The sequence below is a fragment of the Limanda limanda genome, chromosome 1, assembly GCF_963576545.1.
Source record: "Limanda limanda chromosome 1, fLimLim1.1, whole genome shotgun sequence".
Lineage (NCBI taxonomy): Eukaryota > Metazoa > Chordata > Actinopteri > Pleuronectiformes > Pleuronectidae > Limanda > Limanda limanda.
The window spans coordinates 13,655,672-13,681,797 of NC_083636.1; the positions used below are offsets into that span (position 1 = coordinate 13,655,672).

At 42.1% G+C, this 26,126-nt stretch overlaps 2 protein-coding genes across 4 annotated transcripts in view; one reads left to right on the top strand and one right to left on the bottom strand.

The window, feature by feature from the left end:
* The window catches only part of ccdc146 (coiled-coil domain containing 146), a 66,627-nt gene that overhangs the window by 20,078 nt on the left and 20,423 nt on the right, over positions 1–26,126 (top strand). Inside the window, exons 2-5 of the mRNA XM_061089239.1 lie at positions 3,513–3,706; positions 19,833–19,915; positions 20,735–20,950; positions 23,692–23,749. Coding sequence (XP_060945222.1) covers positions 3,513–3,706; positions 19,833–19,915; positions 20,735–20,950; positions 23,692–23,749 — 551 coding nt within the window. The remainder of the gene's footprint in view (positions 1–3,512; positions 3,707–19,832; positions 19,916–20,734; positions 20,951–23,691; positions 23,750–26,126) is intronic.
* fgl2a (fibrinogen-like 2a) lies at positions 1,931–15,455 on the bottom strand. Of its 3 annotated transcripts, none has more exons than XM_061076532.1 (6): positions 14,626–15,455; positions 13,645–13,849; positions 8,172–8,391; positions 6,120–6,290; positions 5,708–6,032; positions 1,931–2,062 (listed from the first exon to the last, which is right to left on the bottom strand). In XM_061076532.1, exons 1-5 carry the CDS (start codon positions 15,217–15,219, stop codon positions 5,717–5,719), a joined length of 1,506 nt encoding a protein of 501 aa, XP_060932515.1. In that variant the 5' UTR covers positions 15,220–15,455; the 3' UTR covers positions 1,931–2,062; positions 5,708–5,716. The 3 variants fall into 3 exon arrangements, with proteins under 3 accessions (XP_060932515.1, XP_060932508.1, XP_060932499.1); XM_061076525.1 differs by lacking the exon at positions 1,931–2,062 and adding an exon at positions 4,010–5,296; XM_061076516.1 differs by lacking the exon at positions 1,931–2,062 and having other exon boundaries at positions 4,010–6,032.

Here is a 26,126-nt window from a genome sequence, read left to right on the forward strand (position 1 = left end):
CTGTGAACTGTAGCAGAAAAAACTGTGGCTTGACGGGAAGACAAAGTGAAGCTCGGCTTTATTTCACATACAGATGGATGACAAATTAACGGAAAAACAGAAAACGTCTGCAGAAACAAGATGGCAATGGGCCAATCGGTGTCAGTAACCAAATGGTTTGATGCGAATGAAAATGATCTAGAACACCGATGGGAGTTTCTATGTAAGAGTGATGTTCACCGCTCCGATAGAGTTTAGCCGCTTCAATGCCGAGGAGCACAAAGACAATGTGAAACTCCCAAACTACTGGAAGGATTTCAACAAAACCTGGTTGAAAGATGTGCATTACTTTAAATTCTGTTGCAGATCCAGATCAGGGAATGTCATCTAGGATTTTCTAAACTCTTTCTTCAACATTGCAAGACTTTTTTGCCTTTTTTCAATTTCCCAGAGGATGATTCATTGATTTTGATGGGGGAAAAAAAGAAATCTGGCCTATTTAAAGGCATGATAAGGGCGTTTACAATTTGGTGCAGTGTGATAAAATTCAAGGAAACGGTTGGGCCTCGGTTGAGGTATGGGATATGCTGAGTTTCATTCTAGTTATACATACAGATGGGCGACAAATTAAATGCAAAACTGTAAAATCTGTGGAGAATGTGTCGATCCGTAGGATGTGAGGAGTTCTGTACCTCTGCTCCTCTGTTTTAAAATTGGCCCTGGTCCTGCAGGCCTATAATCAGAAGATTTTATCAGTTTTCCTGTAGTGAAAAGATTAACCAACATCCGAGTACTACACCAACAATGACCGAATTGGCAACAAATAGTAACTTGAAGCAGACAGGCTTTATTTATACTTTCAGCTTCTTTTTTTTATTATTCCCACATACTTCGACAAGTGCCGCTCCAAAAATAGCTGCAAAACCAGGGCAATGTTTTATTTAGCCAAAAATGGTAATACCAGGGACACATCAGGGGCATAGTGCTTTTTAATAAAGTAACATATCAAGACTGCTGGAGAGGATTCAAGGTTAATTCTGAAACCTGAAACATCATTCCCAAAATGCACAAATGATTTGTTCCAATAAAAAATAATAAAAAAAGGTGTGGTAAACATTTGGTTGGTATCATTAACAGGCTTAATAAGAGGGTGAGTTTTTAAAATCAAGTCTCTTCTTTCCCCTTCAAGTCCCACTCCTCTCCTAAGTTCAGAGAAGTCAAGTCTGTGTGTACAAACTGTCGACTGTTTATAAAGATAGATTACCCATCTCCACTTCATCCCACTATCTAGAGATGAAGCCAAAATATCCCCGATACGAACGTCTTGTCTTGTAACTTTGAGTTTGTGTGAGCTATACTGCAGCCAGCCACCAGGGGGCGATCAGGACGCGTTGGCTTCACTTTTGAGGAGCTAGCATGTCGTCCATCTTTATATACACAGCTAGAGGCAGTTTGCACATGTGTGTATTGTCTTTGATCAGTGTGTGTGTGTGTGTGTTTTGTGAGTTTTTGCAGACAATAATTAGGTAACACTGAGAACAGCCTTTGAAGCATGTGACTGTTTGTGCAACAGCCTGTAAACCCAAGGTAACTCAGGGACATACCTCAGTGCAAAACACCATCTGAAACCTTCTCCCACAATGCATCACTGATAAACACTCAAGGCTGCAGGAGAAGGGGGGTTGAAGCTGCTTCTCATCCATACAGCATATTTAAGGAGTGACATAATGTCTGCGACACAATAACCTAAAGGCAGCTCTACCCCTGTCATACATATGATATGCTCACACATGTTGGCACCCACACATATACATCGCTGAGATAACACAGCCCTGCAGCTGTTGCGGGGGGGGGGGGGGGGGGGGGCGAGTAATGCCCGGCTCCCAGGGTGCACTGTGGGAAAGAAGCTGACTGGAGAACAGCAGTGTTGCATCACACCCGTCAGTTTCACCTTGGATTCAGGTCACAGTTGGAATCCACATCCATCCTCAGTGTGTTCAGCCAGATGGACCGTGACGCTGCTCTGCGTGGCCAATGGAAGTCAACAGTAATCTGCAATCTAGCGCCATCTTCTGGCCAATCCCTGCAAGCGTAGAAATTTTGATCCAATAAATGCACTTAAAAACAACTTATACAATATGTTATTTTTTTATTATTGTTAATTTGTTGAGTGCCTCCCCTCGTATGTAGGACAGCTACAATTACAGATCAGAGTAGAACAACAGAAGCTGAGTCATGTGTTTTATTATTAATGGTAATGTTCCTAAATCCTTGTGCTTTCAGATTACACTGGTTCCTCCTCCTCCTGGTAGCTCTTAATTCTAAGAGGAGCTTTTCCTTGTTGATGTGGATTTATTTCATTCTTCCTGATTTAATGGCACCTTTAAGGAATTTAAGATGATTTTTTTTGTGTGTGACATATAAGGACCATTTTTTACTTTAACATGTTATTCTATGGATTTTTGTTGGTATATGCTAATCCCTAAATAAAAATCAATCAATTATTTTTTGTTTCTTAAAACTTTAAGAAGGAGAAACTTGATCTAATCTATAATACAATGTTTTATAGTGCAAGATTTCACTTGAAATTTCTATGAGGCCCTGTTGCGTCGTTGCTATGGGAACCACAACACTCCCGTCACCCAGCCGCAGAGGAATCAGTGCGTTGCTAACTTCAGCTTTAACACAGACTTCAGCTGGAATCACAGACTCTAGCTTCAGATTTAGTTGAAGTATTCTGAGTGTGTGGGAGCTGTAGGTTCACAACACGAAGACATGGAGGGTTGAAGACGGACACGGACTTAAAAGAAGTAAGAATTTTTTATTTATTTTAGATACGTGTTTGTTTACGTTGCAAACACATCATGTAGCACTTTAAGCTAGCTAGCGTTATGGCTAGCTTGTGTGTTTTTGTGCTTGTTTTTATTTCGCAGAGGCTAAAGTTGGAGCTGTTTGAGCCCATGTTTCATGCACGTTTTGGTTGGAAAACGTCCAACATGGTCCAACAGTCATTTGCAGCTGAAATTATTCAAAAAGTATAAACCAATTTTATTTACTTCGAAGATGACAGGCAGCTGCAGAAGCTTAAAAAGTATGAATTATATATATATTAATATGCCCCCAAAGTTAGTTTGAGCATATGATTTTACCCGGATTTTGAGTTCTTTCTCTACTCCTTCAAAATAAAATTACCATAATAATAATAATAGGAGTCCCATTTCAGTTTTTTGTTATTCAAAACTAACTACAATACTGTTAAATTAAAATGAATCCTCCTCATACTGGCTTGGATCCTCTTTAGATTCGAGTAACAAAGCATTTTAAAAGATCATAAGCATTACTGTCATTTTGCAACTCATAGTGGAAATGTTGTTTAATCTAATTCTGCTTGTTCACTGTCTGTTTGTCAATGAAAAACTGAAAATTAATATTGCATATTGCTTCCAACGTGCATCCTGTTTGTGAACTGAATAGCTTTCTCTGCTTTTTCTCTCTTATCATATCCCTATCTGTGCATACATTGGTGGGTCTAGTGAGTCTATCTGAGCAGCAGGGCAGTAGAGGGGACGTGGAGGTGAAAGAACAAGGGGAGGAGGAGGAGGAAGAGAAGAGAATGGAGGAGGACATCCCTCTATTGGCCCTTGCACCTGATGCTTCGCTCCCAGAGGAGCAGCCCTCTGTCAGTGCTGATGTTCCTGATAGTCCTGCCTTCCATTTCCTGGATGAGGTAAGACTCCTGAATGCTGTTAAAATGATTATGGAGGTTTTAAAATGCAACAGAGACATCGGATTAGATGGCTGCAGCGATTGTATTTCATCTTATTACTGAAATCAGATAAGAAAATATTATAAATGCTTTCAAAAGATTACAAAGTGTGTTAGAGATCTAATGCATCCTTTTACAAACAACCCATTGCTAATGTATAATTCACAATTTTTAACAAAAGAAATTTACTGTAAATGGATTTACGATGTTCACCTTGAAACTTAAATTGTTTAAACAAAAGAGAATACTTAGAATTTGATGTGATTGCGGGAATTGAGCACTTTTTTATTAAATTGATCATCACATACAGTGTACAGACATTAACTGAACCAGCCCACATTTGTATCTTATGTGAAGCTAGTATGAACTCATTCTTTTGACCTCGTTGACCCATTTGTGATGTGCATGCAGCACCTCGTCCCTCCATAGTCACAGGCAGCTTTTATTCGTCCTGGATACAAGAAGCCAGACACTCCAAAGTTTCTCCTCATGCTAAACTTGTATTCACGTTTGTATACGTTTATTGAAAGGTGATTTCAATACAGGAGATGCTTTGAAAGTAGGCAATAGGCGTCATTGTTATTTAAAACTGCAAATGTACACAACCTGGAAGGTGTGACTTTATTCATGTTTTGGATATAAAAAGTGCATATTTTTTTTTGGCATGACGGTTGAATATGAATGATAGAAAAGATCAAATTTGTACAAAAACAAAGCTCCAAATACACACGTTATTTACGATGATGAATGGTCAAAACAATGCACAGTCTTCATCACTGCTCCAATGTCAACATTCATTAGACTTTATGACCTATATTATAAAAGCTATCATAACCTCACAAAATAAAATAAATACTGTACATATCCTTAAACATCTCTTCTTTCCCCCCAACATCCTTCCCCCCTATTCACAGTGTATATAAAATTGATTAAATGATGCTTTACACTTTTCTAACACTAGGCAGCAGTATTGTACAAGTGGTGATTTAGGGAGGAATTTTTTTTTTGTCTTTTCTTTTTTTAATAGATGAAAACTGGTGAATGGCATCAAGAGATGTGCAGTAGTTCAATGCACCCAGAGCAATGGGTGGAAAAACAGTTAAACATCCCGGCAGTGTCCTGCTCCGTGGCTGTTGTCGAGCACAGTTTATTTAAACATCCATCATGCAGAACGTACTTGGGAATGACCCACTAGAAATTGATCTGAGGCTACATTTTTATACTGGGATGCTTTATAGTGAATTGAATGGCGATACATTAGAGAAGTGTCCCAGTGTAATTAAATAAACGGCACAGAAGCTATTAACTTCTTCACTGCTGGTGTTTTTCTTTTATTTTTAACAGTTTGGCTCTGACCCCAGCATGAATAATTTCCGAGCCACTCAAAACTGTATCATCAGCCCTCGTATACCTCACTCGAGTGGCTGCTGTTAATTATGAAACCATTTGGAGTGGAGAAAAAATGATAGCTCATTAGTTTTTACTATGACTGTGTGCTGCCCTGTGTCCGGGCCGGGGTTTTTATAGCTGGGGGAGGCGGCACAACAGAACCTGGAAATGTCAGAGAAAAAAGGTGAAAAATCTCTCACGTTAACCCTCCGTGTAATATTACAGCCCCTGTAGGAGGCTGCCCTTTACACTGTGTGGTTTTTTTATTATTCCATTATCGTTAATAGTCCATTTTCCTTTTATTATTATGATTTTAATCCAGACTTTTGTTCAAGGCCACACACATACTCTAGTGGAAAATAAGTAATGGCACATTAAACATTTTTTTCCACAATTAGTTTTCTTATAACTGCATTCAAACTTCTATAGGGTTATAGCGCTTATAGTCTTTTTTTCAGTGTACAAGTGTGCGTGTGTAAATGTGTGCCAATGCAGGACTATGCGCATGTGTATGAGTCTACTTGTTCGTCCATTTTCTTGGTGTCTGTCCGTCTGCGTGAAAACACTTGTTACCTGGTCCTCTTAAGGAGCGTAGTTCTTTGGCCGTATCATCATCTTGACGGTTTTGAAGGCCTGCCTGTAGTTGGTGGGGTAGTACTCCGTCGACATGTTGTGCCACGTCCCCCAGAAGATCCCGTTCCTCACCCCTTTGTACCGCTTGTGGTAGTACTTCCCGTTGAGGTTGGCGGACATGCAGGCGTCGAACCACCAGCCAGAGCTGTAGTAGGCGCCGCAGTTCCCGGAGGGGTACATGTCGTTGTCACGGTCGGGCGTGGAGAAGAACTTCTGGTCGTGGTTGAAGTGCTTGTTTAAGCTGATGGCGTTTCCAGCAGTCCCACTAAAACGACACAATGATTTATTAGATGTTGTCATCCTTAAAATATTCAATCACACATATAAACGTGCACAAAATCAAATATTATACCTGTAGCCACTGATTGACAGCCGGTAGCGGAGGAACTCATTGGCCACGTAGAACTGGTCGAACTTTGCGTATTCCCGCACACCCTCAAAGTCTTCCAGCTCAATACGCAAAATCATATCTTTGGCTTTCGTCAGCAAGTGCATGTAGTCATTGCCCAACCAGAACTCACCTCTGCAGGAGAGCAGCAGGTAGAGGAAGGAAGGGAAACAAAAGAAGAGGATAGGTTATAATGTGTAAACACTTGATTAGAAGCCCGGTAGCGTCACTCAAACTGGGGCTGCACAATTTATCATAATTAACTGCATCTCAAGTCACACCTATATGCAATCTAATTTCTCAGCGAATATCATGGGTCAAAGTTCACCAAAGTTGAATGCCATACAAAGCCACGCTGCGGATTTGGTTTGCCACTGCAAGCAAATGTTGATTCGCCTTCCAGTTTTCACTAATTGGAAGTGAACAGAAGGCGAAGGTAGGCCACCAGTGCATGCGGTGTGACCGTGCCGAATGCTACATGACCTTTGGTTTCTCCCTTAACCGATGACACTGTGACATTACCTCTGCATAATGCTGAGTAGCAGAAAACCAGCAGTGGAATAAAGTGAGTGAGAGACGGCAGCAAATGAGAGAGAAAAGTGTGCAATAGTTTGTCGGAGATACAATCAAATGAATCCAGAAAACAACCCAGCTGATAATGGGGGAGAATCAGGATTCCCATATTTGCCAGAATCATGCAGCCCTAACTCAAACTGAATTGGACTTTAATGGAGAGTACAGGAAGGGGAGGAGTGTGACGGTAAATGAAGGCTGAGAGGAGAAGTTATTCTTTTAGTTTGAAGCACAACTACATCTGAAGATGAGGTAACCATGTTTATCTCCAATACAAAACTAAATACTACAGTAGAAGAGAGAAAATAAGCTAAGTTATAGTGGAGGTACTGGATATAAAAACAATACAGAGTGAAAAGACTGGCACATATGTTCAAATGTAAAGTTTTAATTTGAGTGATTAAACACAAACTTCAACCCGTTAAATAACTTATTGTTGTGCACAGGTTAATTTATCTGTGACATGGAGGTGATGTGTGTTTGTTTTACTGATGGGAATCAATCAGTGATGGTGAAAACGGGCGTGCATCATTAGTCAGTGAGACTGGGCACTCTCAAGTTATGGGAGGAAGGGGAGAACTGTTCTGTATTAACTGTGCTTAGGTTAAAGTTGGTGCACTCATAGGTGCACGTGGTTGTCATATATATGTTAGAATAGTGAGCTGTTGCAGAGGAATCTGACATTAATGGTATGTTTGTTAATTTGGATTCTCTGAAAGGTTTGTATCGGTCCAGCCCACCCCCATGGCTGCCTGAGGACATGGTAGCTTCTAGCCAGGAGAAGCTATAAGACCAGTCACTTGCAGGTGACAGGTGGAAGAGGTTACACAATTGTTAACTCACTGTAGCGTCTAGTCTGAATCAAAGGCTTAAGCAGAGGTCGTCTTATTGTGAAGTTCTTAGTGTAAAGTTTTTCCATCACGCTAAACGTGACTTAAGACCTTAGAATAATGGACGACATGGCGGTTTCCCAAAGAGAAGCGAACGCGTCTCTTGGCTGCAGTGTAGGTCATTAACTTTGGCTTCTGTGTATTAGTACCCATCGCACACATTGTTCTCAAACATGGTTTCTGTTGTTACCTCCGCCAAGGAGCTTATGTTTTCATTTGTGTTTGTTTTAGTCTGCAAGATTATGCAAAAGCTACTCACCGGATTTCCATAAAATTTTGTGGAGCAAAGGAATAACACAAATGCTTTTTGGTTTCTCTTTAATAATGCGAGAAGGCATTTCTTAAATATTTTTGTTGATTTATCAAAGAAATTCATAGATCTTTTTGAGGAACGGGGATATTTAGGTGACTACTTCTTACAAGTGTGTGCAATTTGGTGCAGATTAAAATAAACATCAAATTAATTTCATAAGTGGAGTTGTGTCACCCATCAATAAGTATGCATAAGACCTATCACATATTTCAGCAAAACCTAATGAAGGAAAACCATTACCTGAGGTTGCCGAAGCCCTTCTTGTACTCGGCCCAGGTGCGGTTGAAGCTCACAGACCCATTGAGCCGTTGCTGGATCACAGTCCATCCACCTCCGTAGGACTCCATGTCGCAGTACACGTCAAACGTCCCGTTGCGGGGATCAGGGGTCACGCGATACACAGCGTTCTTCCTCGTCTCCAGAATGTTGTAGTCTGAACAGTCCCGAGGGGCTAAGATGACTGCTGGGCGACAGGGAGAGAAGGAGAAAAGAGGAGAGGGTACATTTAATGGGATTTTTTCACAGGAGGACATTTGATAATGTTTTCACTTTGCTCTGGCATTTTTCTCTCCCCTTCAGAGAGACTTTGATAGAAACAGCCCCGGAGGCAGAGAAAAGCCTGGAAAAGGGAATGAGATGTCCTTTTTTTTGCTCCTAGACTGTTCCCCTTCACTTAACAAAACAATTGCTTGTCTGACTCAAACCAAATTTCAGCGTGTTGTGAAGCAAAAACGTTTGTATCACTGAATACTGTTCATCAGTATAGTCATTCCATTCCTTTGCTTCTCAGCATGCGATCCTTCAGCCAAGAACCATATCGAGGAGTCCGACATGAAAGAACATAAGTGAAAGGGCAAGGTGCACTGTCGGAGGATAAAAGTCAGCAAACCTCACTTGTGCTGCACCACAGGTTCATTTCATAGAGCTCCACTTACTTGTGAGAACCCCCCCTCCATTTCATTCCCCACTTATTCCTCTGCCTCTTGCTCCTGAGCCCCTGGGCTGCACTGCAGGCCACTGACCAAACCCAAAACCAAGGTCCAAAAGCCGCTGTCAGTTAGCATTTAGGGAACTGAAAGGAACAGACCTGTCAAAACGTGGGAAAGTGTAAAACTGGATTAGAGAGGCGTACCCCCTCCCTGCTCATTCGGCACCTGCGGCCTAAATCATCCTGACACCGGGCAGGCAGCATGTGGACCCCTCCTGAGTTTAACTCTCCCCCATTGCTGATACAGTTTTGTCAAACTGTTAAATCTGTTCAGGGGTTTAGTTGATTGTAACAGCAAAGGGAAGGAGGCATACATGAACCCAGAGGGCATCAGGTGTCCTGAGGTGTAGGGAGGAGACGTCTAGACTGGATAGTGCTTGTGGAGTGCAAGGCTAGACATACAAAGGTGTGAAATCCATGGTTGCTGTCATTCTTTAAGCGTCACCTGTATTTCCCTGTCACATCACACAAACACGTTAGGTGCAAAATGGCTGCAGATGGTAAATCACTCCATAAACAGAGCAGTCAGGGAGTTGAGTATGAGCTTGAAATATATCCTTGTCAGGTTAACAGCTTTTTTCTGCACTTGGCATTCAAAGTATTGACCTGCATATTCTGTGTCGCCTTCACGTTTAAGAATCTTGAAGTATCTCGACTTCATTCCTCCATGTGTATCTGACTGGGCTGCCAGTGCCCCGAGACAGGCAAGAGCCACCTCACTCACTCACTCACTCACTCCCTCCCTCCCTCCCTCCCTCTGGCACTGGGTCTGACCTAAATAACTCTAATATCAGCATCTAAGTGATGCCCAAATGACTGTTTGCTGATTGGCTGTTCGACCGTTAAAATGGCTGAGTCAAATAGAGAGCTGATTGCTTTAAGTGCCTGCTTGCTCTATATCACTTCCTTAACTTCATACGTGTTGCCCTGTTCTCTCCAAAGAAGACATATTATTTCCTCTGCGTGAAAAAGCTCAAAGGGAGCTCCTCTGCCTTAAAGAAAAGACTGCTCCTGAAATGCCCTGTCTGAAATCTGGCTCCTACTTCAGTCAGGAAGAAGAGGCAGATCCTAAGAAGCCACTTCTGGATTGGGACAATGGAGGAGGTTCTAGAAGTAGATCCAGTAGATGGCGGTAATGCACCTTGACGTTGGTTGCCACCTGCCAATGAGCTGAACAAGGAAGAAGAAGATGGCTCATACTAACGCATCTTTGCATAATTCACACAGAGCAGCTAGTCTTGCACGCCCCCTAACAAAGCCTGGGAACCCATTCAATTTCAAAACGTTTTGCTTTGGTTCATGCAGTGAACGACTTGCTTGCTCAAAATGGTGTGCAACAGGCTACGAGGTGGGTTTTCTTTCGGTAGATTTGTCAGGGGTGGCGCCGAATCAACTCAGACATGTATATGAACCTCACAGTGATAAAAAGGAAATCCTGTAACTCCAAGCGTATTTTGAAGTATTAAACGCTTATTTAAGATTTCTTCCACAAGAACACCAAGAACACCTTCTCAGCTGCCATAATTACAGTGCTTCTGTATCACAATCGAGTTTTCAACACCACCATTTATATTCCAATACATTTTTTGTTTGCTTGAAGATAGAACAGAGGCCAACATTTGTGAAGAGGAGCTGCAGCATTACAGTATGAACATTATAATTAAGAACCTGAGAAAACCTAAGAACTGATGTGAGCTACTTTTTAAAAGCTGATCATTTAGATGACAGTGACAGACATGCCTTCACAGAGCTTGCTTTATCTTGGCCGACTGACTAGAATATGATATTGCTCATTTGACTCTTGACGGAAAAATGATTGACACAAAGAAAGACAACTGTGTTATCAAGGAAGTGTGCATCGTGACAACCGGCACTTGTGTGCGCTCAGCACCTCTGATGGAAGGAAATGTGTTAGTAAGTGATAGTGTAATCTTCCCCCCCAAACATATTTCAAAGCCGATACTACTGTCAGTTTTGATGCAGTGAAACTTTCATCAAAAAACAACACCCTTCCTCCAGGAAGTTGTGTCAAAACATCGCAGCCGAGCAGCTCCTGACGATAGCCGTGTGTTCTTGTTGTTTATAACTGAGTTAATGTAGCTGACAGTAACACGGATTGCTGTCCATCCACCTCAAGGCCCAGCAGTCTTGCGGGAGTGAGAGTGAAGATTAGTGCTTGCAGCAGAGCGGGTGAACTGAATGCCCACAGCACCGAGAGCTGATAAAAGCTCCTTGACAAACGTATTATCAGTCCTGCTTGATGGTGAAATTGCAATCCCACGTCGGCCCGTGTTTTATTAGCTACACGTTCCTCCTTTTTTTAGCTTGGAATAAAATGGTATAGATAAGAGGATAAAAAGTTAGAAGAATGGATTTTTGGAGTGTCCTTGGATGCCTTTTACTGCACCCGCTATGTGTAAATGTTTGGAGTTTAGCGCAGCTTAATGAGCTGTACCAGTGTGGCTGCTTTCGAAAATCCCCTGGCATGTGATTGGCTACATTTGCTTGCCAATGATCCATCCCACCACAGTTTCCATCTAGACATAAACACACATCTGTCTCATGACATCTAAAAATGTTAAATCCGTTACTTGCCTGCCTTTCTTACAATAAAAACAGAATTCCATTCATTTGTTCACTTGTAAATCTCTATGTAACAATTATCTTAACTATTCAGCTACAATTTGGCATCTGGGTAGTTTTGTTGAGGAGGCGGGGAAACTATTCAGGCACGAATTACTTCACAGATCTCTTTTGAAATTTGCGATAAACAACATTGTTTCATTTAAGGCGTAAAGGGGGTATATTCATTCAGCATCTGGTATAAGTTTTTAAAGATTACGAATAGAGCGAATTCACACGTGTGTGCTAAAGTAGGAGTTAATCAGTATTTGTTCACAAAAAAGCTCAGTTTATATCAGTTTTTGTATTTACGAAGAATCGCTTGAGTAAAAATGCATTGTTTATACTCGTATTGTGAAACTACACAGGTCGTATCATTAGAGTTTGTTTTATCCTTGGCGCATCAGCAGCTGTCTCTTGTCGACTTCTGTCGGAATCATTTCAGACATCATCAGGTATGATCTCCCTGAATTGTTCAAAGAATTTACCGGCTCTTGAGCTTAACATGACAGATTGATGTACAAAGACAAGTGCTGCTGACCCTGCGCACCATCCGTGACTAATGTTGGGGAAGCTGCCTGCATTACTTCTTGTGTTGTTGGCAAGAGATAATGAGAGTAAGTTGTTTTATGCAGGAATGAGCATTCAAGAGCATGACCTCCAGAGGGAGAGAGGTGGGGGGGGGGGGGGAGGGGAGAGAGAGACGAAAGGTACCGGGAAAAGGGGATTAAAGAGAGAGGGAGACGGGGCAAGTTGTGGTAAAAGAAGATAAAAAGAAAAATGGCATGTAACAGGAAAAGAAGCAGAAATGGGGAGATGAAGAGCAGATGCAGCTTAGGAGAAAGGCAAGAAAAGTGCCATGAAATGAAGGAGAGTTTGAAGGAGAAGGAGGCAAGTTTGGTGGAGGGGGGGAAAAAAACACAGAAGTCCGAAAAGCTTGTATTCCCTTCACACCACTGTCCCTGTTAATCTACTTAGAAATAAGCTCACATCGGTTTCCACATAAAAAGTCCCAGTATGGTGTGACATTCACTCATGCAGTGTAGGGATATTATTCAGTTTCCGTCTGAAAAGTGGCCTTCCGCTGCATTTCAGCCATGCTCTCATCCAAATAAGCTTTTACATCACTGTACAGTGGACTGTCTGGAAGCTTAGTTTGGGATCTCTGCTGTTAAGTTTTTGCACCATTGAGAGATTCCACTCCCTTTTTTTAAGGTTTAATTTTTAAATCCTACGTTGTTCTACTGGAGCCAAGTATCTGTCTCCCTCTCTCTTCTCCCTTTGAGTTTCTCCAGATGGAGACAAGTGAACGTCAAGGCACTTGACTCAATTATATAAGAAGTAATTTGAATTCTCTTTTTGACCCAAGCTCTCATATTGCTTCATTCTTGTCCAGCATGACCTCAACCTTAAACTATTTTGTTATTATAATTTTTTTTTGCTATGGCTGAAGTGAGTAGACAGGCCCTGCTGTCGTTATGTTGCAGACATGGGAAACCTCACTCTCACTACAATTTTTTTTTTTAAGGTGCTGACATAGTTATACAACTCTCTGCAAAATATGTAACGCTATTCATATCGGTAATGGAGAAGGCTTATCACAACACATTTGTTGTTAAGGAGGCCATTGTCAACCTGGAAGATTTAATTTTCCATTTCCCAGAAAGAAGGAGCTCGTTGGGTGAAGGTGACCGCCCAGAGTTGGGTTGTTTGTCACTGTCCCCTTAGGCATGATTGTACACACTCCATGGCAACCCAAACCGCTGGATGTGTGACGGGCATTCATTACCATAACAACATCTGTGGTGCATTTGTGGGAATAGATAAGGAGAGACAGAGCAGGTTGCTTGATCGTGCTCAGAGAGATTACAGAAAAATGCATGAGAGCAGGAGCGTTGAGCCATCTTTGAAATGGCAAAAGATGGAACAGAATAGAAAATAACAGAATAGAACACCCAGAAAAGAGGGTGTTTAGAAAGTGAGAATATATAAATACCTGCGAAGATGGAAGAAACATTTAAAGGACATGGCGGGTTGGAATAGTAAAAGTAAACATGAGAAAAGAACCCTATGAAAGTGATCTTTTAAGAAAAACAGGCTTACATGAAGGGCTATTATGCGAAGGACACCCGGTGGTGCAGGTGGAGCTGAGCTTGTCGATCACCCCAGTGATGTTCTGCACCTGTCCGTCCACCATCGCCTTCACGTTGTCCATGTTGAGCAGGTTGATTCCCTCCATACGACCCTGCAGGGCCGAGATCTGGCTCCGGGCGTTGCGCAGGCTGGCCGACATCCTGTTCAGCTTCACCTGGGAAGGGGCCAGAGCGGAGGGGGGGAGGGGGGGTAGTGGATTATTTCTGTGCACCGAATACAAAGCAGGTGGATTAAGCGATGTCACCCGTCTCCTCCCCATTGGCTTTCACTGCAGCCAATTTGAATTTTCAGAACAGCAACAGAAACGAAATCCGCCGTCTGCCAAAAGTGTCTGCGAGAGTCAACAAGCTTACCAGACAAAGCAGAATTTACTGCCATTGGGTCGACGTCTAAAGCTGATCCCCCGCCCCCCCCGCCCTGTTTACAGTACCAGGAATTTTCCCTGGTGAACTGTTGCCAGGTAGGACTTCATGGATCCAGTTTTCCTTCCAGTTGGCTACATTTGAATGGGCATGTTTAGATGACTGTGTGTACACGGTGAGAACATTTTTTTTTCAGTTTGATTAGATCATTGTCACTGTAATCTCCACAAGGATGACAATGATACTGGTCTCCGGGGAATTTGCTCTTAATAGAAATGTAAAAGAACTGGTGCAGTACCGCTTTTGCACTTTTTGCACAGACAATTCTAAAAGGATTTTACAGTTATAACAACACCAAATTCTGTTTTCTCGTACTGTGTTACAGTGTTCAGAGTATCATAACTTGGATCAGGCTGACACAGCATCCACTTAACGTATAGTGACATAAGTAATGAGAATGTAAAATTATTTCTGAATATTGACCTGGTTTCCTCTTTGCACTGAACCACGAACAGGCTTAATAACCCAGAATGATTTCATTTAAAACTGAGACTCAGCTGCCTCTTACCTGCATCTCCTGCATTGAGCTCGGGCTTGGTGTAATTTTCCAAAAAGCAGAACCTTGTCCCAGTCCAGCACCATCCACAGTAGCTCCAGGCACCATCCCATCTCCCCTCTCCTCTTGACTCGACCCACCTAACACCTCCTGTCCCGTCAGGTCCAGTCTCACTTCTCCCCCAGCATCCTTCTTCCCTTGGTCAGCCTGCTGTCCCGCTGCCCCGCTGCCCCGTGCTCCGCGGCACTCCTGGCACCCGCTCTTCAGCTTGTTCACCACCTCCTTCAAGCTCTGCAGCTCCTTCATTGTCTTCTCCAGCAGCCTGAACTGCTTGGGCAGCTGGATGGTGAGAGGGGGCAAGGTGAGCTGGTATGGGCAGTCCTCGCCCTCCTCTGCCCCGGCTCCGGAGCTCCCACACTGGCCGGAGGGTCTCAGCTTCATGGGGCAGGAGGTGGGGGTGCCGGATTCAGATCCCAAAGTGAAAGGTCCTTTCGCGTCCCATCTCTGGTGTGAGTTGACGGGGAGGTCCGCTGCCTGGCTGATGCGCGGCACCAGGGTTGCCGTGAGCAGGAGGCTGGCACAGACGCAAAGCACAGTTGTCCTCATTTTTTTCTGCTTGAGATTTGGAAAGGAGAAATAAGTGTAAAGTGAAAGTGTCTCCAACTGCCTCTGATATAAACTCCAGCGAGTGCAAGCACGTCTAAACTAGTGTGTGTTTGCATGTGTGTGTGTATCTGTAGGTATGGAGTATGTGAATGTGTGTCCAGAATCCTATTGGTTTAGGAGTGTGTGTGTGTATAAGCGCAGCCTGCAGGAGGGAGAGAGAGCGCAGGGGAACTGCTGCTGCCTCAGATAGCTGTGTCATTAATATCAGGACGAGTGAGGGAGGGAGGGGGAGAGAGAGCGAGGGAGGGAGAGAGAGAGAGAGTGCTGAGTTTTGAGGGGATGGGAGGGGCGGCACTGTTGCGTAATGCAAAACACCAGATCAGCAGCATTGTGGAAAAACCACAGAGATGAGGGGAGAGAGGGAGGCAGGTCCTCGCTGCATGGTGCCTTCCTGCCTCGCGCTCCATTCAGGTCATTTCCCTGAACTATGAAATGACTCATTACGCAGGAACCGTCCACATTCAGCTGACATCATGTTTGTTTTTTTGTGGTTGGGCACAAAAGTTTAAATTCTTTGTCTTGACACAACTTCCGATTGTGAGTTCTCGTGGAAAACATCTATTTGACTCACCCTCACCAGTAAGTTTTCTTGTGCAAATTAGAGTCAGGTGGACACAAATTGTGTGTGTGTGTGTGTGTGTGTGTGTGTGTGTGTGTGCGTGCGTGCATGTGCGATTTTGTCACTGATAATTACAACATGTAAGATGCTGTCATGAAACTTAAACAGCCATAAGTATTCAGCACTTATTGTATGTAGTAATGACAGCTGAGTACTTGTGTTATAGTGTAGTACTGACAGTATATGTGTTACAGTCTAGTGATGACGATGGTTCGCTCATGTAGTAATGTCTACATAATGTTGTAGGGTTGGGTAAATTATACCAATATAATTTGTGTTAACAGCAATGATAAAGATATTTTAAAAGTTAATCTTTAAACTTTAAAAATAATAATGTGACATTCAATGTGATAATTATTGATATTGACTGATATATGTAGTAATGACTACCAAGTTCTCATGGGTCGAAGCCTCATATTGACCAGTGAACAGTCTGGGGTGATCCCATCACAACAACAGCCTTTGTGAGGTCTGGATTACCAGACTTGTTCAGGATGTTGCAAATTAAGCATAAGCTTCATCAGAGACGTTCAATAAATCAGTTTTCCCTGATCCACATCCTTGAATACTAAGTACCTGCAGATACACTCTGTTCTCTGTCCTGATCTAAATTATATTTTCTAACTTAATTCACCTGCCGAGTGCACACCTCACTCTACATAAAAATGAATGCAGCTAGTCCAATTTAGATAAGACTCGATTAGTGCAGGACCCACAGGGAGACACGTATCAGCCACAAAGCCTGGGTTGTTTCAAGAAAGTTTGGATTACACTTTTCGTCTGTACCATGAACAAAACATCGAATGTCAAAGTCACATTTAAACCCGTCAGACTTATTAATTGTTGAAATTATAAATTCTTGGTTTTTTTGTTCTTGTTATTCCAATAAACACGAGCAAAACCATGCACTTTTTTTTGTATATTATAATGATGTCGTAACTCTTGGTGTTTTTTTTTATTGACGTTGCCAAACTTGAACTTGTCCGCTCCCCTAAAATGTATTTATGCTTTGCAAATTTGTGAAACTTGTCATAAAAATGCTAAAGCAATGTCCTGGAAATAAATAGTTTCCAGACCTATAGCAACCCGTTATACTTTGACTCATTCAATAGATGTCACCTTCCTTGGTGTCTTGTTATAAACTTGTTGTTTAATTAACTTGGCACTTGATTATGTGCTTGTGGGCCACAGCTATTGTTTCAGTACATAATGTGATTCAGAACCACGGGTCCTGTAATTGGATTCTTTTCCCGAGGCGTTATAGATGTCTCATGCACATGTCACTTTTCCACAGAAGTGACACAGTTCGGGTAATTGATTTTCATTTCCAGAGGTGGCTCTAAGCCCTGATGGAGAAAAGGGAAATATTAGAGCTGGAGATACTTGTAACTACGTGATTCAATCTGGCTCCAGGCTCAACTCCAATTCAGAGAGTGTAGACACGCACACAGAGAAAGATGGTTCTCTCCATCGCACAGTGGAATGCAGCGCTGTGCCTCGTGGTGATGGTCATTACCTTTCCCCCTGAGGGTGCAGAGCGTTAAAGCCCACAGCTTCTTTTTTGTTGCACACTTCACATACCAGCTGCACCACACACACACACACACTCGTATGTACTGGAAGCTTTTAGTGGTGGAGTGAACTGACAGGTGTGCGTGTCTATGTGCCTGCATAAATATCTCCCAGTGATTGTCTCTATCTCACTTCAAAGATGCTCTGCCACATGCGAGCTGCACGCAGCCTCCAACAAGGCGAGAGATAAGTCTTGGCACCAGAATTTAAAACCGCTGCAGCTTCAGGCTGCTCCTCTCTGATAAACTCCCAGTGTATGGGAGAGGATGTCTGTCCGGTCACTGGTGCACCATGTGTGTTGCTAAAGACACAATACTGGCATATTTAAGCCTAAAAATTCCTGGATACGCCCCCATTTTATGGGTTCTTCCATGGCCCGTATGGCAACCTTCCACCAACCTTTGTAGTAATTCTTACAGTAGTTAATCTTGCTAACTAACGGTAGGACAAATAGACACATGAGAACAAGGTAACTGGGGCCAGATGACTCGTAGCATTTCAAAATGTGAGGGATTTAACTACACACATCATGTAATGCTGGTCAGGTGTTTTTCCTTGTAGTGTTGTGACCTTGGGATAACGCAAACTGGTAGGAAAACATAGGAATAAATAATATTAGCAGGAGGGCTAATCTATACCATTCCCGATATTTATACACATCTGTCCTTTCAGCCCTTGGAACGTGGTCTTTTGACAACAGCAAGATAAACATTTATAATGGAATAAATAAAAACATAATCGTCTATCCCTAATGTTTGAAGTTGCGGGGAGATATCAGTCTGCGTGTGTCTGTGTAATCAGTGCATTTGTGTGTGTTCAGTGCTGTTAGATTACCTGCCTCAGTATGTCCTGAGATAGACTAAGTCCTGCAGCTCTTTGATACAGACATGGCTATCCCTCATTACTCCCCACTTTTCCAACCTGGCGCTGCAGATAACAGGGCAACAACACCTGCCCTCTGTTTCTACAACAGTTATACCTCAGAGAGAAATCTCACAACCACTCTTATAGATCATTTACAGACAACTTTTTACCCGCTATCGTTTTCTTTTGCTCCGTTTTTCTTGTTTTGTCTTTTACCAAGGTTTCACAGCTGTGATCCTTTTTTTTTATCATTCAGACCTAATGGTACTTTTTTTTAATCTCAAGAAGTGATGTTTCTTATCATAATGTATGGGCTATTTTCAATAATTTGTCCTCTCTCCCTTTGAGATTGCAGATAGCTGGAGGTTTGTTTTTTTATACTGATCGTGATAAGGTGTTCTGATGCTGTGGCTGATAAACGTTTGTTCAGCCCAAAGTTGGTTTAAATACCTTTCTGGGAGTTTTCTGTGGTAGATTGCACTTTGTGTCCATGGGTCAAGACAGATATAAAAGAGACAAAGCAATTTTTTTTGTCAAAGATGGACCATTATAAAATCCAAAACAATTCTGGGTTCTCTGGTGATTTAGTTTTCAACGCCTTAATTTCATCACTAAACAATATCACACAAAACTGCCTACTGGTCAGAAATGTGTCTGTTTCCCAGCAAAACTGCCCCATTGCATATTTTCGAGAACCTAGATTTCCACAGAATGTGATATTCTATTAATATATTTGTTTTTCATACAGGCAGCTCTGGGTCAGATCAAACTGTGAAAACTGAGCTGGCACGCTCATGCAGGAAGATTCGTAGCAGACTTAGATGAATGAAGCCAAAGATTTTTGGGATGCGGTAATGTCTGGATTGTTCAGATGTGGAGGATTGACACGAGGAGAATTTCTATAACCTATCCACGCGTATATGCTTATGAGTTTGGAAACATGCTCAGGGCATGGTCAAAACATATGTGAATGCAAAGTTCACCAAAGTTTAACTCACTGTTAAGCCACTCTGCGATTTCCTTTGCCACAGGAAGCAAATGTTCTATTCGCCTCCCCGCTCGTTCAGATTAGAAGATCGGCAATTATTCAGGTGCGTGTGACTGGGCCCTCACAGTTCATCATGACCACAAACATTAAACTACAAACTCAGTAGAGCACGACTCCAGCAAGGCCCGGCACTCCCCTTAAATTATATCAAGCTTCACCAAATTGCACACGTTTGGCCATTTTTAAAGAAATTGACAAAATTCCTTAATGCGCTCGCTGATATGAATCCACACCAAAGTTTAATGGGTTCTTTCCTGACCCATGCTGGCATCTATCCTGTGGTTGCTGAGTAATCTTGGCCACAAACACACAACCAGCAAACAAACTGACAGGGGTGAAAGCTTTAAGAAACTAAAGCATATGAAAACGTCACTCCTACTTGGCGGAGGTAATTATATAGTTTTTCATGCCCATGTAATTTGTATTATTACAGTTTTTTGTGTTCCTCAGTTGTTGTCGTTGGGAAAAATCAGCCAGTCCAAAGCAACCAGACTGAAATCCAGCTACAGGCGACTGAGTAACACTCTGAAGAGGTAAGTTTCCCTCTATTCCTTCATGAAGCAAGTGCACAGGTGCTTGTTTGACTCCAGAGAAAGTATAACACATAAGACCTGTGTTGAAGAATCTAACTGGAGTGTCTTTGAAAAATACTTAAAAACCTCCATATCACATCTAGTTTTTTCTCCTCTTACGTACTGCTGTTAAAAGTTGCAGGTAGCATCTGTGGTTCCAGCCGCCAGCTTCTGAAGAGACATTTTGATAAACTTGCATTTCTTCTCGCACAGTTCGCAGAGCCAAAAATGAAATAATAATTTGAACAAAAAAAGGTGGCTTCCAGCGTGTAGCAGAGGCTCAAGGTACCACCACCACAAGCAGCTGTAATAGGATGAGGTAGCTGTCTGAGACATGCCCCAAAGCACGTTTTCTTTTTAAGCTTTATTAAATCCATGAACAATGATTCTCATAATCCCCACCAAGGCAAATAATAGAGGGTATTAAATTAACTTTTGAGACCCCAGTTTCCTGTGAAGACGAGGGGAAAAAATCTGAATGTGCACATTAAATTTAATACGCTCAGTGCTCATATAGTCTATTTGGGAAATCAGCAGATTTTGGTATGTTTACATTCATATAGGACCACAAGGTTTGTTTTAAAGTTTTGAGATGTATAGTTACATTATTATTGATTTGCTCTACAAAGGTTTTTATTGATTATTTAAAATCGTATAAACGTAAACGGGTCGAAAAACGTTTTTTCTTGGTCAAAAAAGTCATATTACTGTTACCATCAGTTAGCTTGTAGTGTTTGTACACTGCCTACCACACAGGTAAATCATTGTTTCATCTCACAGTGCCCAGGCCTGTGAGCTCAAGCGTTTGGGAGAGGCTAAGAGGTCTCGTGCCGAGCTGGAGAGGCTGCACACTGAGCTGGAGAGAACAGAGGAGCAGAGCATCTCCGAGGAGCCCGAGAGCGAGGTCAAAGAACTGAGGCAGCAGCTCCTGCGGGCATACAACGAGCTGAGGGTTGCCGAGAACACGCAGTACAAGACGCAACTCCGACTGAAGTGGTGAGCCGCGCAGCACACGCCCAATCACTGCAATGTATCGAATCCAAATTAACCCCGAGAGAGGAAGCTTTTAATTGAAACAAAAAGTCCCTCTTCGCTTGCAGCTTCGTCTTTCTTAGAAATACGCAGCACCGACAGGAACCAAGTAACAGGAGAATAAAACATTACAGAGAAGTGAAACTAGTGGTCAAGCAGAAGTTGAGTACAGTAACAGAGCATATGGGGGAATGGACACACGCACATAGTATTGACACTGTATTGCTTAGCCGTCAACATTTTCTTCATTACTGCTGATACTGTTTACACCACTGGCTGTACATGAAGATAGACGACATGAGCGCCCCCCAAAAGTGAAGCCAAAGCAGCAGAATAGGTCATAAACCCTACTTCCAAGATGTAAGTGGCTTGGACAAAATGATAATAAATAACTTATTTATTCATATAGCACCTTTCAAAACACAGCTACAAGGTGCTTTACAAGTTTGAAGACAAACAATAGGAAACTGTTAAAAAGCAATTTGAAGAAAAACACTCAGCAATAGAGAACATACAGAAATAAAAGTTTTAAAGCACACCTATAAAAAAGTGTTTTTAAGAGAGATTTTAAAGAGGAGAAGGAGTTTGCCATATGGATCTCCTCGGAGAGATTGTTCCAAAGAAGGGGGCCGGTCCTGTGATGGGACTGTGGAATGGCGGGCAGGGCCTTCGCTGAGGACCTCAGGCTACGACCAGGCACATATGGTGTTTTTAGGCGGTTACATTGGGCTCTCTCAAGTTGTGGGAAGAGGAGAAACAACTGCTCTGTATGATCGGTTTCTGTCAAAGCTGGTGCACTGATAGATGCTTCAATCTTTTTCGATCTAACTGCACGAGCAATTTGCTGCGAGTTATCAATTCAGTCACATTTTCTGGTGTCTGGCTTGAATTTGTTATTCGATGCCACAAAAAGAGGCAAAACTCCATGATTGACAGCTGAGACTGACTCCCAATTTGGTCAAGCATGTGAATCAATGAGACGTCGCCACTGCAGCTCCATCCCCCAATCACGACTGTGCAGACTCTGCCCCAAAAGAGAGATTATCGGCAGCGTTCTTATCAAGGATATTTTGGCTTCTTTTCTGGATAGTGGGAGGAAGTGGGGACACGTCGTGCTTCTTTATTTACAGCCTATGGTTTACACACTTGAGAGTAAAAACAGGAATACAAACTATTTGAGGTTTTACTGCCTAAATGTTTTTGTGTCAGTACCCATATTTCCTCAGAGTTTCGACACAAGGGGTTAAAGTTGATGCACAACCAGTTTCAAATGTTTTTTTACTTTTCGTGAACGTGTGATGTTGTATGATCCCTTCACCCTGAATAGTGTTTTGTCGTCTGTTCTGCTTTCCTGCTCCCTGTAGCCAGCTTTCCTCCTCTCTGCTGCCGGTTTCTCTTTTTCCTTCCTTCGACTCACTCAGCACCCCCAGTCAGCGTGTCCAAAGGGTCAAACACACCCACAGAGCTGGAACAGAACGCACTCGCTCAAGCATCTCTCTCCCAATTGTACACAAACTTAACTTTTCAAGGGCCAAAGGGAGGTTATCGGAACATTGCTAGGCAACGTGGTAACATACACCGGTTCTTCCCAAAGCACGCTCGTGTCGAATGGGAGTTGCATAAACAAAATACTTAAAGGAGTAAGTTAAACTGACATTTAAGGGAAGGAAACAGTTCAAATGTCGATTTGTGTCGCAAGATTTCTGTTGAATTTTAATCACAAACGATGAGTTCATTGCACCCACACAGTAAACGTCAATGTATGAATTTAACAGGCTGTGAAAGGGCAGTGATACTGATTACTGATAATGCATGGAAGGAAACTAATACAAGTACAAAGGGTGAGTGTGATCAAAGTTTTGGGGTTAAAATATCAATAAGTGTGAACAAGTGAAAATAGTATTTGCAATTAAAGGATAAACCTTCGAAAGTCAACCACTCGTATCACATAAATTCAGCGCCGTATTCTAAAGATAGGATCTAGAGGATACGGTGGTTTTAAGCCTCACACTGAAGCAGAGAGTTGTAGTCGCAGCGGTAATTGAAATATTAAATGGAAACACTTAAGGAGCGTTCCTTGAGAGCCTACGTGTGCAAGAGCTTTCGGTGGCGAGTTCTCGTCCTCTCCTCGTCTTTTTCTTCTCCTCTTTCTGCCCTTTCTGCCTTTCACACTCTCCAGCCTAATCCCCCCCCCCCCTCTTCCCGTCTCCCTCCCTTGTCCACATGGCTACCGGTCTGCATATGATGAGCAGATGCTCACCACTTAAATATGCCTCAAATCTTTGCGTCCTTCATCTTTAGCCAAACATGCACAGAGGAATTCCTCAGCGCCTTTTCCAGCGGCATACTTTAGCATCCACACAGTTTTCTATATATTTCTTTAAATATCCAATATATCAACTTGTCAGCTAGATATGATGAAACAAACAGCAAAATGATATGATGTCTTTTAAAGATTACAAAGCTGAGCTAAAACTATTTGATAGAAAGCAGCTCAAACGGCTCAAAAGAGCTTTTGCCACAGGGAAATAAGAAAATAATACAACGTTTGAACTGTGTTTCGTACTTTCTGATTCTTTATGTATATGTACAGTATGAGAACTCCTTACCTGTGTCTGAAGTTCATAGCAATGTCTGACATTTCTATCCTAATAATCTGATTTTCTTTTTCTCCTCTTACCTCGGCTCACCTCGACGCTGTGCAGTCTGTGGGAGGAGAAGCGGTACCTGGAGAGAGAGAATGAGACTCAGCTGGAACCTGCTGTAAGTTGCACCATCCAGGTCTGGTTTCAGAGATGTGGATTACCGCTGCAATAACTGTCTTCAGAGGGGATAAATATGAGTTTTACTATAAGCCTCCACCCAGGCCTAATCCCTCCATGTGATGACTTGCCATTGGCTCTTTTTTAAGGGCCCGTTAAAGCAAGAAGAAGCCCAAACGTTTTATATTCCAGTCGCTCCGTCTTCACAAAAATATGCATGTGCTACATAATTTTTTATCCCTCAGAGGGAGGTGTCTTTTTTCTGTAGTGAAAGCAGGAAAAATCAAGTTAGTCATCATTTAAAGCAACAGATTTACAATGAAAATATATTTTTTTAATTTATTCATTCACAAATCTTAATAAAACTCCTTTATCCACTTGATTTTGTGAGTCATACACAACAGTTCACTGTATCATGCTGCAGGGCATATTAATACTGTATTACTTTTATTATTCAGTGTGTCAGACATCTACCACAATGTAGAGCATTTCCAACACTTGGATGGGCAAGTCAGTCTCTAGAAGCTGATGTATCAGCAACGCAAACTCTCAGAGATTGTGTCAGAAGAAGAACACAAATGTAGAACCCGTAGGGCAGGCTGGAGAATGACGTGAACAAATCACCAACGCCGTTAAACTTCAAAAAAATTATTTTCTAGGCACGAATTAATGTTTGATTACTGTTTGCAACAACAAAACATTACTAAGGTGCTTGTGCTCTGCTTTCATGCCTCTGGCTGCGAGTGATTGCCTTCATGAGTCAGAGAGGCTCATGGGTAATGACAAGTGACATTTAACAGACTTACCTTTTGCTCACATAGGAATACATAATCAAATGTGATACAACATCAAATTTATATTAATGATAATCAATGTCCATGACAAATGCTGAGTCGCAGAAATGCTGAACCAAGCTGAAAAATACAAACAGGATGATGCCACACTGCCAAGATCGAAGGCATGTGATGATGTCACCAGGTCCTCGCATGATGTCACACTCTAAAAGCCTCTGACACCTGTTATAAAACACATAAATCAGATAAATTCAAAAAGTAGGAGTTTATAGAAGACACCACATATACCCCCCTGTGGTTATATGCCTCCGACAACCAGTGCCCTTCAGGTGTTCCTGACAAAGTGCATCCACAGTTATATGAGGTCTACCCAACCTTTTGATGTTTGTCCACTAATTATCCTATAATAATAATGAATCATTTAATCATTAAAACCAAAAGTACAACTGGCCAAAGTGTGATCTAATTTGAAAGGATTCCCTGAGACAAAGTGTGATCTGTGAGGTCAAGGCGAAGTGAAGGTTAATACCTAATTTGAAGACATTCCTTCAAGAAGTTACATAATTTTCACAAGAATGGGAAACCAGAAAACATAATCCCTTCGGCCACTGACTGTCAGTTGTGTGGAGGCATAAAATTAGAGCTCCCGTGTCCTGAATGAGCCGAATGTTATGAGTGTGGAAATCAGTTGAAGCATGCAGGAGTTGTCGGAGCCCGAAGCCCCACAACTGCAGGAGAAGCTTAGTATTTCAAAGAGTAGTAGAGTATGAGGAGGTGAGAGAAGAGATATGAGAACAGGAGCGTCCTGAATAGCTGAAGGTTTTGATGATGAAATTGATTTATGTGTGCTTGGGTTGTAGTCGACCAAAGCCCCCAAAAAATTAGGGCTATGAAAAAGAAACTGGAAAACTGACAGCTGCAACTGCATGACAAGACATGTGGGCAGGAGCCTTCCACTGGGAACTGGTCGTATTGAACCTACAGCATTAAGTGTTCTGTTCAGCAGGATGAGCCACACTGAGGGCGGTTGCATTCTTCTCTCTCCCTGTCGCACACAAAAACAAAAACATACTTGTCATGCGTGATTCATGAACTATGCGTTTCATCGCTGACGTCTCAAATGCATTTCTAATTGTTTTGCTGAGGAGCCATAAACTAAATCTTTACGGCGCTTGACATTGAACAAGCTGAATTGATAACGGCTGGTTCAGTTGCAGCTGATTTACTTTAATGGTGACGCTTTGTGAAGTTAAGTCAGCGTAATGCAACAGTGCTGACTGACAAAGATGTGTTTGTGGTGCAGAAAACGATGAGAATTAAAAATTTGGCATGAAGCTGGAACCACTCAAAGCACCGCAAATGTTTTCCCCTCAGAAATAGATGCTCTACTTCAGGTTCATAAATTTAAGATTCAAGTTTGGAGTTGTTTAACCTTGGTCTAAATCAAGTGCTGAATCTTTTTGTCATTCATCGAAACATGAACCAAACACATGCAAAGCAATAGAGCAGTTTTAAAGTGATTTTAAAAGAAAATGTGCAAAGCAAAGACTTTGAAAACCTTGATTAGTGATCTAATGTTCATGT